The following is a 12,976-nucleotide window of genomic DNA, read 5'->3' as shown; positions in this document are numbered from 1 at the left end:
CTCCCAACATTCTTTTTTCCCTAAAAAACGCTTCCAAACGCCGCGGTGTTGGTCAATGGGTCCCCACTGAGCTCTCACCCTCGCATGAGAATGGGTGTGAAGAGCAGCCGCATCTCCCCAGGGATCAGCATTTCCATGCAGCCTCCTGGAAATGCCCACAAGCCACGAAACCGGGTTTCTGGATAAGTTTACTGGCGATACTGGTGGGTTTTCCACCCTGAGCCTTCTGCCAGCCCCTACACTCAGTGACAGCGATGCCTTTGGCCGCCCCGCCACCATTCCCCCACATTTTCTGCCTCTTTTGTGACTAAACAAATAGAATGGACCTTTGCCCATCGGGAGCAGGAAACATCTGCACCGCCACCGTTCTCGCTCCGAATCCACGCTCCTGCTTTTGTGTTTCGTTAAACCGAGAGCTCGCAGAGGCTGGGGTTTAGCAGCCTGGAGCTGCTGGGCTGTTACATGAGATATTCAGGAAGTTATTTGCATGGAGGATAAAAGCCTGTGGCAGCAGCCGGGCGCGCTGCAGAGGCGACTCAGCCACGGTGGCCACCAGCCCCAGGAATTACACCCATCCCAGCCTCACAATGAGTTGTTTACTGGCCTTGGCTGCCTGTGGGAAGAGCCAAGGAGAGCGGAGGAAGAGGAGAGACAAACACAATGCGAGCGAGACGCGTTAGGGGGAGGCTGGGCTTTAGCAGCAGCCCCGGGATTTCAGCCCTATGGAAGCAGAGAGAGCTGAAAAGGGAATAAAATGAACCATCCGCCGCCTCGCTCCTGCTGCCAGAAGAGCCTCGTCCCTACCTGAAGGGCTGATATCGAAGGTAAGAGGGGGAAATGACCAGTTTTTAGGCAGAGGGCAGATTCACCGCGCGGCGCTCGGGGGCAGCTCCCAGGCAGACGCAGCCACGCTTCCCTGAGTATTTGTAATTACGGCCCTGGAGAAGGAAAGCTGACCGGTTTTCCAGCAGGAATCTAGCGCTTTCAGGGCAAGAGCTCAGACTGTTCCAGTCAGCTCATTTGAGAAGATTTAAAACAAAACAACAACCCCCAGCCTAACAAACAGCGCCTTTCTAAATCTGCTTAGGGAGATATTTTCTTTTCACGGCCAGCTTTGCTCTGCAGCTTCCCAGCGCTTTCCCGATCCTCAGCTCCCCCCTCTGCTCCTCACTTTTTTTAATTGGAAGGCAAAACAATTACTGCCGCGGGAAGGAAAATCCGAGCTTTGAGGAGCTTTTCCCGGCTCCTTCCCATCGGGCACGCTCTCCCAGGCTGGGTCCCCCGGCTAATTGCTCAGGAAATCCGCGCTGCTCATTGTCGGGCTGTCCTTAAGCTGCTAATTCCGAACTGGGAGAGGCTCTGGAAGGGAATCCATGGATAGAGCCCCGCGAGAGGGACCCAGCGGAGACCCGGGGCGGGGCGGGCTCCGGCGCTAATAACACATCCCTGTCCAATGGAAAGCGTTTCCTATGGAGACCCCCAGGAGTTCCCCCTGCCCACAGCCCCTGCCCAGACATTGGGCCCATTCTTGCGTCCCGTTTTCCCAAGACGCGATGGCAGCAGCGCTCGGCAGCCCCGATCCCGCTTGGAACAAAGGCCGGGCAGCTGCCACCCAGCGCGGAGTTTGAGGATGAGCGGCTGAACTTGGACAAAGTGGGATTTTCCGCGTGGGAATAACGCGGCTCGTGTCCCAGGGACACAAAGGATCGCTGCGGGCTGTCAGGGAGGGATCCCGTGGAAGCACCGAGCCGCGGGAATGGTGGCGGTCCCGGTAAGTCCCTGCTCTCCCCTTCCCGAGGCAGGAAAAGCGGCCGGATTTCATGGCAGCTCCGGGAGGGGGTTCTGGAAGCTGAAGGCTCGGATGGATGTGGGGGATGAACCCAGCCGGGTTTCACTGGAGATCAGCGGTGTTTTCCCTGCGCTGGCAGCTCCCACTCCTCCCGCTCCAGCCCTGCCATGGCTGGGGCTGCTCAAAGGCAGAAAGATGAGCTCCAACTTTTGGGAAAGTAATTCCTGTGTGAGCTACTCCTCCAGTCGCATGGAAATGGTTCTAACTCCCACCGTAGTTCTCCATTCCCATCGAGATTCTCGTTGTGGCACTGCAGGTGACAAGTTTAGGACTTTTCTCTCCTGTTGTTTGTTGTGTGTTTGTGAAAACGGTCCCTTGGTTACAGCTTTCTTTTGTACTTGGAGTCAGTGTCATAAAGACACTTTAAGCTTAAAAAGGAGTTGGGTATAAATGTGGCATAAATTAGACTTTCACCTTCGTTTAATGGAGGGCTGGTTCCTACAAACTCTATTAAAAATTAGGAATTAAGTTATAAATATTATACTGAAGACCTTAAAAATTTATTTAATCACTTCGGCTTTCATTCATGGCCAAAATCTACTCCTGTAAAGCAGCAAAATTCAATGAGAAAAATTCAAAGACAGCTCTAAAAAACCGGGAGTCAGAAGTAAAATGAACGATGAACAACATAATTTAAAGATTTGGCTGTTTGGAAGAGAGAGGCTTTAACACGATATAAGCACATGGCAGAAGAATTTGCAGGAAGAGTTCGGAGGTTTTAATGACAATCCCAAATCATTGCTTGAGAGGAGACAATTGTGTGTGGTTTTTGTATTGCTGCCCTATAGGAACAGAACAGTCAAATCCAGAGGGTGGGAAGTGCAAAGTTCACAGCGATAAGGACATTCCCCCCCTTGTAGTACTTTTCCATCTTCTTGCCCTTAGGAGCATTCCCTAAAAACAAAACAGGCAGGAAACCCTGGTACTTTGGGGGGTTCAAAGCCTCTGAGTTTTAAAAGTGTCAGGACAACCCACCAACGCTTATGTCCAAAAGGGAGACAGAGGAGTCCTTCAGCTTTCTTCGAATAAAGGGAGAGAGTCCACTGGGCACACGCCCGCGGGGTTTTCTCTCTCGAGGTTTCGGAGGGCACAGCCTCCCTTTTATCCCAAACTCCCGGCCGCATGTTGCAGTCTTCGTTTCCCCCTTGCCTGAGGTACCAGGAAGGTGCAGCCTTCCCGAACCGCCCATCCCATATTCCCCCTTGAACCTACTGCTTTACCCCAAAGTTCAGAAGTCCAGCCTTGTGCAGACCCGTGCCTGTTTCAGGAGCCAGGCTGTCTGGGCCCGGTAAGGAACCTGCTGCCCCAAGAAAGTAGAGGCACTAAGACCCATTTCAAAGACCTTAACTCCCATCAAACTGTTTGTAAAGACATCGGCACAGATCTTTCCTCTCAAAAGAAAGTCCTGAAACACATGGGAGGGAGGAAGGGAATGGGACAGGAGGCTGAACAAACATTTCACTGGAATCCTTTGAGGCTAAAAATGAGAATCCTCCTCAACTGATAAAAATCGATGTCCTCCAAATTCCAGGGTCGGGAGCTCAGCTCCACACGGACAAACACAACAAATGCCCCAATTCCCCACTCACCTTCATTTAGGGCATTGCAATGAGGCACAGAACTGCAAAGCTGGGGTTGCTGAGGAACAGGGATGGAAACATTCCCTGGGCAGGGGGAGGATGCTCTCCCAGCTGGAAGATGGATCCCTCCTCCAGCTGTGACCTCACGGCTGGAGCACAAGAGCAGGAATTAAGGCAGTTTTATCCAAAGCTTGGGCCAGATCCTGGGGACAGGGTGCACCGTTGGAGGGGACGTGGCAAAGCAATTTGGGATTCTGTCACTGTGGCACTTGGAGCCATCTGGATGGATGCCATGTCCGTGATCCACGGGTGCCAGCTGCCCCTCACCCTGCTTAAGGCTTATTTGGGATTTGGGGCTCTATTTCCCAATGTCTAAGCGTTACTGGCCAGGGCTGTGTGGCTGGAGCGGCGTTCCCATCCTGACGGAGCTCCAGGATCCCAAAGGAGCCGTCCCCACGGGATGGGCTGGGTGGGGATGCTCCTGGAGCACTCAGCCACCCTCAGCAGGTCTTCCCAGGTCAAGTGTGCGTGCAGAGCCTCACTCTGTTCCTCCACACGTTGCTCCTCCTCCCTAAATAAGGATCCGATTTAGTCCCGGGGAAGGGGAGCCACCACCTTCCACAGAAGGGAAATTCTCTGCCTGAAAAGAGGAGCTCTTTATTCCCAGAGCAGACAGTGGCTCTGCGAGGCTTCCTCCTGCACCAGCTCCCAGCTCAGCCCCATAAAAGGGGTAAAGATCCACCCTGCTCCGGAGCCAGACCAGCCTGAGCTGACCCTGGCTGCAGGGAAGTGTGCTGGATCCTTTGTAAGGGGTTTGGTTGGTAGGAAAAGGAAAATCTCTTTGTCTTGGCAAGTGAAATTAAGGGACATTCATCAGTCTCTGAGCCCCGAGACAAAGGTGTGTTCTGGCAGCAGAGCAGATCCTGTCTCTGGACAAAACATGAGCTCATCAGGCTGTGAGACCCTGTAATGCTGTAAACACACAGCCACAACAGACCTCTTCTTTTCCTCCTATAATATTCCCATTTTCCTTTCTTGAACCTGCAGACAATCCACCCTTTTCCTCCCCAGCATGTGTTTTACAGAGGGATATAACCATATTTAGCAGGAAAAGCAGCATCCAACCCTTGCACGATGCCAAAATGTCATTGCCTTGCCCTCATCTCATCATTAGAAATCTGATTTCTAAGAAGCAGAAACACTGCTGGGTGTCTGAGATTGGATATTTCTGCATTGTGGAGTCATTTCTTATTTTAACACTTTACAGAAAAAGCCAGGTTGGACAAGGCTTGGAGCACCCTCTGGACGCTGTCTCTGCCCATGGCAGGGATGGAACAGGATGAGCTCTAAGTTCCCTTCCAAACCAAACCATCCTGGGATTCTACAGTCCCCAGAACTTCCCCTTTTCCTCACAGGACAAAGCCATTTAAGAGAATAAAACCCTATTAGATCAGCCCCCTGCAGTAAATAAACGCAGGGCTCAGGTCCCTCAAGGTCCCAAACACAGATTGTGTCCAGCCCCATGGAAGGACTGGCCCAGCACCCAGAGGAATCCAGACACAGCCCTTCCAGCCAGGCCACCTTGCCAAGGTGAAATCGGTGTTTGTGCTGCTGTGCTGGCACCTTCTTGCTACGAGGGAAGGGGAAAAGTCCATGATTTTTGGCTAATCAGAGGAGAAAGTTCAGCTCTCCCATTTCAGCCAAGGGAGTGCAGAGGATCCAGCCCAATGGGATGAGGATGGGGTGACAGGAGAGCTCCATGTGGCTCAGAGGAGCTGAGGAAAGGCAACAAGGAGCCAAAAAGCCAAGGAATGGCCAAGGAGCCACTGGAAATTGTGTCAGGGAAAGCGAAGAAAGGCAGCTTGTTGGGCAGGCTGCTGACTGGGAACCTTTTGGAACTGTGAGCAAATAAACCCAGGCCTGTTGTTGGAGTCCCCAGTGGCTCAGGGAAACAGGAGTCGCTTATTTTTTATGTTGGTTTTTTTTTTTTTTCTTAGCCACGCTTTGTAAAGAGCCAGGGCTACATCAAGGACGCAGCAACCTCCACCACAAACATTATTCCTGGGTGAAAACAACCTGGTCAGACAGGGTAACTTTGCTTTTCAGCACTTCATCAGCTTTTCTTTGCATCTAAATCTTCTCCATTGAAGCCAGCGCTGCCATTATCCAGCAATGCCCCTTCAGTGAGAGACCTGGCGCTCCAAACAAGCGGCATTCCCGCACTCCTCCAGCACCAAAGGCCGAGCAAAAAGCCCCTCTTACAAGTGTTAAATAATGCAAACTTCGCTGGGAAGCTTGGGGTGGATTCCATTGTTTCCTGGCTGCGGCCCAGCCCCTCCGGAGGCTGCTGGGGATGGGGAAAGGCAGAGCACGCCAAGGGTTAAAGGGTGATGTAAATGGAGAGAGACATTCTCAGTGCAAACAAAAAGAGAGTCATGCCCTGAGGATCAGTGGCTGAATATGGGGTAAGGCAGTTCACGATTCTCTTCTGAAGGAAACATTTTAATTAGCTCAATCCAAAACAGATACAGCCCAGAGAAGGCACCACGAGCAGGAAATGCTTTGTAAGTCTCAGAGGACAGTGAGGAGACAACGGCGGTGCTGAGCAATTAAAAACAAAAAACAAAAAAAAAAAAAAAAAAAAAAAAAAAAAAAAAAAAAGGGAAAAGAATAAAGGAGAGCGCCTTTAGGGTTCGGCCTAAAGGAGAGGCTCAGGTTTCCTTCCCTGCTCCATCCTGGAGAGGAATTCGTGCACGACAGAGAGGAGCTGTTGAACTTGGAGGGGTGTGAGGGTCCCCAAGAGCCAAAGCCAGCTCAGAGCGGGGACGGGAGCGGCCGGTGGCTCCCGCCTCATCCCGGCGCATCCCTGCGCTCACTCCCGGCTGAGGGAGAGCCGATGCCTCCTCAAGCGGTCCCATGTTTGGGGTTTTTCGCTCACAGAGGACTGGAAAGCAGCTGCTGAAACCTGACTGAGGCGAGTAACTCCCAACCCCACCTTCCCACAGGTACAGGAGACTTTGTCGCACCCGCAGCAAGGGCTGGGGAGTGCCAGGCCGGGTGACACTGAGCACAATAAGTGTCAAAGCCATGAATAAGAGCCTTCCTGCCTTGGCTTTTATGCTAATCACCCGCGAACGTCCCCTTTCCCCGGCATACCGGCCGGGCATTCACTCCGATAAACCAGGCAAGAATGGCCCTTTGAAGCTCCACAAACCTCCGTGGACTTCAAAGTCCCACTTCTGTCTGCTCCTTTCCTACTGTTCTCCAATACATCATTTAGGATTAGGAAATGAAAGAGATTAAAGCATTTCTCCTTTCCAGAGTTTCGGATCGTCAATAGAGCTTTGTTTACAGGCAGCTGCTCCGCTTCCCACCCTCTAATCCCAGCCTTTCCCTGCTCCTACCGCACTGGGCAAGAAAACAGGCGAAGGTTACTGGGAATCTGCGAGGAGTTTCGGGGAGGATGGAGCGCTCACAGGCACTCAGCGAGCTGAGCCAACCCCAAAACTGGTGTCCCAAGCTATTTCCCATCCCTCCACCTTTCTCTGGAGAAGCCAGATCCAGCATCACCTACTCCAGCTGGTCCAGCTTTCCATAAACCCACACAGCTGACCCTGGGAGAACAGAGGCAGCATCACTGTGCAGCCCCAGCTCCTGCCCTGGCAGCCTCCGGACAGGGAAAAATCATCCACCAGATTGCCCCAAACTGGAGGCTTGTCCTTAAAGCTGCTTCCAGTTCACGCTCTCTGAGCCCTCTGTGACCAAACCCAACTTTTATTGAAAAAAGAAAGTAGAAGTAAGTGCAAATTCCATTGCAGGAACTGAGATGTTTAATTTTTTCAGGCAGAAAAAGGGTTTTTTTTAATATAATAGTTCTGATTTTATCTATTCAAACAATAGCAGTTTAATCTCATTTTATCTCTAGTCAGCAGTCTGGAAGAACCCAAGTCCTACAGCCTTACACAGAATTATCATCTCTGCAAAAATCTGCCAAAAACCCAAACATCTCCCCCCACAAACCCTCTTTTTGAGCCTTCTGCCTAATTAAAGTGGACCGAAGGAAGTAAATAAACCCCAAGAAATTGCAGAGCAGAGTTTGTTGTAAAGCTGTAACCCTGGGCTCCGTGGTGGGAGTAAGTTACACATCCCACAGGCATTGTAGCAGTGGGGTGAGGAGCAGGGAGCTGCAAACCCTGGAGTGAATGGAGTTCTTGTCAGGAGAAGGCAGAAATAAAGCTCTTGCTGTGCCCCAGGAAAATCCCAATTTATTTCCAAGGTCAGGAGCTGAGACCCTATGAAAACACAAAGGGTGGTGCCACAACCTGGAACAAAACCCAGAGAAACCTCCCCAAACCCCACTGTCCTGCAGGCTTTGGCTTCTCTACCTATAAACCTTTGTTTCTCAAGATTTAAGAGATAACCTGAATACACACCGTGATAATCCAGCAAAGATCCTTCAGCTTTGGGAGGTTTTCCCATCAGGGCTGTGCCAGCCCTCCCAAAGCCAGTGTTCAGTGGTTTAAATGAACACACAGGATGTCCCTCACGTCCAGACTGATAAAGATCCACTCATCTGACATCTCACATGACTAAAAAGAAAATGTGACGATGCCAAAAATGCCAGGCCCAAACTCTGTGCTGGTTTTTCTGACCTCAGTTTGCTGCACGTGTGGAGAACGGGATCAGTGCGGAGCAGGAAGAATGGGATAATGACAGGGGCTGGTTTTAAATTTGTTTTTTCCCTGCAGTAATTCCTGTTCTAACAAACAGTTGCTCTGGATGGAGCTGCAGTCTGGCAGTTTGGAGGTGTCTTGGGGTGCTGGGAGGAGGAAATACAAGAACTGTAAACAGGATGCTCAAGGCACCATAGGAAATAACACCAAGTTTTCCTCTCTTTTCAGTCCATGGAGGATGGGATACTTGTGCAATAAAAGAGTAAATCCTCTGCTGAACCTCACTCTGAATAACAGGGTTATGTGAGGGATGGCTGCTGGAGGTTTGCTTGTACCACCCCTGCCAGGAGAGAGAATATTCTGAATTTTATCACATTAAACAGGGGGTTTATTCTGTTACATTCCTCCCCTCCTGGACTCACCCGCAGTTTAAATATAGGATCTAAAGCTTTGCCCTGCCTGAAATATAAAGAAAACCCCTTTGTCATCCTGTATTTACTTAACTTTCAAAAATATATTGCTTTATTTTCCCAGCAAGGCAACAGCAGTGGTGACCGTGGTGTCCATGAAGAGCATCCCACTGCTTTAATCCATGGTGGAAAGGAAGGAAAGGGAATTTTACACTCGGAAAACTCAATCTGTGGACTCATCCTACAGAATTTAAAGCACATGGCTGGGTTTCAAAGCCACTTGTCAGCTTGTTTAAACACCTCAGGGTTCCATAGGTAAACAAGCCAGGCTGTATTTTAAAGCCCATAAGTTAACTAGACAATTGCTGGCAGACAATTCCCAGAGATTAGACACTGGAAAAAACGGGATTTGACCTTGGGGCTGTCTGGAGCAGAGCAGGGAGAAAAGAATCAGGTGATGAAGCATCTTTTTTCCTGTGTGAGGAGTATCTGGGTCAGGCTACAGGCAACGAGCACTTGGTCAGGAGCAAAGGTGAGAGTTCCAAAGGCACCTTCCACACCTGGGTCTTGAGGAGCTGCCAAAACCCAGGCCAGGTTGGAAAGCAGGGTTTCCATCGGGCTCCCAGGCTGTGTGAGGTTTCAAAGGACACCCAACCCCTCTGAGATCTGCACAGCAGGACCCAGAGTGAAGCCTGGACCAGGAGAGTGTGGCACACCTGGGGTTCACACACCCAGGGAGTCACATTCCAGCATAAGCACAAACTCTCCTGATGGAGATAACAGGGAGTGTCTGCACTGGGAGGGAGCTCCAAGGATTTAATGCTTTAGGCTGAGGGTTAAGCCAAGGCTCGGCTATTCCTGTTGGAGCTCGTGAGCTTTCCAATCCAACTTAGCTCTTGTTTAAAGGCATTTAACGTTCAGGCAAGACCTTTCCTTACTTACACCACCACAGAGCTAAAGAAAGCGAGTTCAATCCCACATTTGAGATTTTACTCCTGTCCTTCTCATAAATTTAAATATTTGTTATCTTTATTTAGCTTGTTTCCCACTAAAGTTCATCTAACCATGAATTTAGAAGAAAAACACTTCCACAGGAGGGACCTTTGAGGTCCAACTCATCTTTTTGGATGTCCAAAGGTTGAAATAATTTGAAAGTCATTTGTGTGGGCATCCTCCTTTCCTGCCACTTCGCCAGGTGCAAAGGTAAGGTGCTGCCTGCTCCCAGGGTCACAGCATCAGTTTTTGGGAAGCCTGTAGTTCTCCAGGCGTTCCCAGGTGAGGAACTTGCCCCTTCCACCCAGCAAAGCCATGGCTAGTCCAGCTTTCCCAGCACTTGCCATTTTACCAGCAAGACTGACAGCTTGCATGTGAGAACAATGGTCAGCATGAGCTTTCCCAGGAGGAAAACATATGGAAAACATCTGATTTTGATCGTTTGCACCACAGATTATCCCGAATCCATGCTTTCTTCTCCATTCTGTTTGTTTATATGTTGCCATTACAACCTTTAACACAACTAGTGACAGGTTTGGAGCTGAAACTCCTCTGTCAGGGCATGACTGTGGAAAGGATCCCACTCTTCACAAGGGTTTCGCCTCCAAATTATTCCCAGTTGTAGCTCCTAAATTTCTTAGATTACAAGGAGATTCCAAACTGGTTCATATTTGGTTGGCTGGAGTTTGTAAGGAAAAGGTCTTTCCCTTCATGACCCAATTTTGCTCCACATTTCCAAGAAGTGCTGATCCAACTCACAAACGAGGAGACTTTCCAAGGCAATATCCTCACAGGAATTAAAAACACTTAAAGTAGCTGGGAGAGATGAGCCAGGCAGTTCAGGAAGCACCTATGTCCAAGTAAAAACATGCTCCCTTCAACTCCACCTGTCTCCAAACCTTGTTGAGCTGGGACAAAATCTCGTTAAGAGTGTAGTCCATGAGATTTCCCAAATTTCACATTCCAAACCTCAACAAAGATCAGGAATGAAAAGCAGCTGTTGGTACAGCTTAGAGGAATCTTTCTCGGGAAGGTTTTACACTTGCAAAAAAATCCCTCTTGGAAGTAATACCATATTTGCAGACATTTTTAAGGGGAAAAAAAGTGAACGTGGCTTTGGGAAGTGTTTTTGATAAACATTTCTGAGGTACAACTGTTTTCTACTTTGGAAAACGTGTAAAGATGCTCCTACTTTCAAGTAGAAAAAAAGGCAAAGCAGCTCTTTGTTATCATAGATTTTGTGGATTTAAAAAATACTTTTGCATCAAAAAAGGTTGAAAACGCATAGAACTTTCCTTTGTGCACAGTTTAAAGCAAACACTAAAACTTTCAGCTTTTCTCCTCCTGTTACAGGTTTAGGGGAATATTTCAGATATTTCATTCTGTTAAATTTCTTTCCAAACACACTGGGCCAATTCCATCTCAGATTTTAAACAAAAACCTTTCCAAGGGGAAAGTTGGAATTACCATAGAATGGTTTGGCTTGGAAGGGACCTTAAAGCCCCTCTTGTTCCACCCCCTGCCGTGGACAGGGACACCTTCCATTGACCAGGCTGCTCAGAGCAATCACTCTCCTTCAAACAGGAGGATGAGGGAGTGATGGAAAGAAAGGCAAGGCCAAATTCAGTAAATTCTGTCTTCAACTGTGAAAAATCCCAACAATAGTGGAATTTGTAAATTACTCGCTTGAAAACTAAATCCTGCTCTTGTTTGCACATCCGTTGACTTGGGAATTTCTCGTGCACAGCCACTTTGGGTGACAGGTTCAGGACTGATGGCAGTTCTCTCTCTCTCTCCTTCAGGATGAAAGGATCCATGAGGGAGATGCGGTAGGAAGGAGACCAGCCACCTCCCTGGAATGTGTTCCTTCGGGAAGGGACGAGCTCCCTGCCTTATTTTATGGATGTCACTGAAGTAGACTTTGAAAGCCTTTGGAAGCCCATCCCAGACTTGGCATGGGAAACCACAGCAACAACCATACCTGCCTGACAGATGATTCCTTCAAGTACAACCTGTACGGAGCCGTGTACAGCGTGGTCTTCATCCTCGGCTTGATCACAAACTGCGCCTCCCTCTTTGTTTTCCTCTTCCGGATGAAGATGCGGAGCGAGACGGCCATTTTCATGACCAACCTGGCCATTTCAGACTTGCTTTTCGTGTTCACTTTGCCCTTTAAGATTTTTTACAACTTCAACAGGCACTGGCCCTTCGGGGACAGCCTGTGCAAGATCTCGGGCACGGCGTTCCTCACCAACATCTACGGGAGCATGCTGTTCCTCACCTGCATCAGCGTGGATCGCTTCCTGGCCATCGTGTATCCCTTCCGCTCCCGCACCATCCGCACCAGGAGGAATTCTGCCATCGTCTGTGCCGGCGTTTGGATCCTGGTCCTCAGCGGCGGAATTTCAGCCTCGCTGTTCTCCACGACCAACGTGTCCAACACCAGCACCACCTGTTTCGAAGGGTTCTCCAAAAGGATCTGGAAAACCTACCTGTCCAAGATCACCATATTTATTGAGGTGGTGGGATTCATCATCCCTCTGCTGCTCAACCTCACGTGCTCCTCGCTGGTTCTCCGGACTTTACGGAAGCCGGCCACCCTGTCCCAGATTGGGACGAACAAGGAGAAAGTGCTGAAGATGATCATTGTGCACGTGGCCATTTTCGTCGTGTGCTTTGTCCCCTACAACTCCATCCTGTTCCTGTACGCGCTCGTGCGCTCCCAGGCCATTGCCAACTGCTCCCTGGAGAGGTTTGCCAGGACCATGTATCCCATCACGTTGTGCATCGCCACCCTCAACTGCTGCTTTGACCCCTTCATCTACTACTTCACCTCTGAGTCCTTCCAGAAGTCCTTCAACATCAAAACCCAGATCAAAATGGATTCTCTTTTCAAGACGGAGATGCCGCTCACAAAGACGGCGCTGCCGGCGCCGCAGGATGAGATCAGTGATCAGGCCATCACCAACGGAGGAGATCCCACTTCTGAATCCCATTTCTAGGGAGATGTTTACACAGGGAGTTATCCCCCATTAACTCCTGATTAACACCACGTGGCAAAGAGCTGTTCCAGAAAATGGGGGTTCACACGTGGGGTTAATGAAGAAAAGCTGCTGGGGGATGGCAGATCCTCACACTGGGATGGTCCCTTCATATTCCACAGGTGAACACAAAATATCAAAATCCCAATGGATCTCCCTTTGGAGATTATGGGTAGGCAACACATGCATCAGCTCAGGAGGGAACAGAACAACTTCTTTAACCAGAAGATGCCAACATTTGGCATTTTTCCCCCTCAGCAGTTGACATGGGACCAGTTGGGAAATAGCAAATGTCATTTTCTTAGAGATTCCTGCCAATATTTCCTGCCTTCTGGAGGTGCATCCTCATCCTCATATGTTAACTCAGTAACTTCCCACAATATGTATGTTTGCTTTCAAAGGCATAATAAAAGCTTGTGGCTTTCCCTTA

At 49.5% G+C, this 12,976-nt stretch overlaps 1 protein-coding gene across 2 annotated transcripts; it reads left to right on the top strand.

Annotated features, from left to right (window-relative positions):
• The first annotated feature begins 350 nt into the window (after window positions 1–350).
• Window positions 351–12,976, top strand: LPAR4 (lysophosphatidic acid receptor 4). 2 transcript variants are annotated; one of them, XM_069015087.1, is made up of 2 exons: window positions 351–824; window positions 11,308–12,976. In XM_069015087.1, exon 2 carries the CDS (start codon window positions 11,461–11,463, stop codon window positions 12,505–12,507), a length of 1,047 nt encoding a protein of 348 aa, XP_068871188.1. In that variant the 5' UTR covers window positions 351–824; window positions 11,308–11,460; the 3' UTR covers window positions 12,508–12,976. The 2 variants fall into 2 exon arrangements, with proteins under 2 accessions (XP_068871188.1, XP_068871189.1); XM_069015088.1 differs by lacking the exon at window positions 351–824 and adding an exon at window positions 1,269–1,771.

This window comes from Aphelocoma coerulescens, chromosome 4A (genome assembly GCF_041296385.1).
Source record: "Aphelocoma coerulescens isolate FSJ_1873_10779 chromosome 4A, UR_Acoe_1.0, whole genome shotgun sequence".
Classification (NCBI taxonomy): Eukaryota; Metazoa; Chordata; class Aves; order Passeriformes; family Corvidae; genus Aphelocoma; species Aphelocoma coerulescens.
The sequence above is the reverse complement of the archived record's forward strand: the minus strand, read 5'-3'. Positions and strand labels throughout refer to the sequence as shown.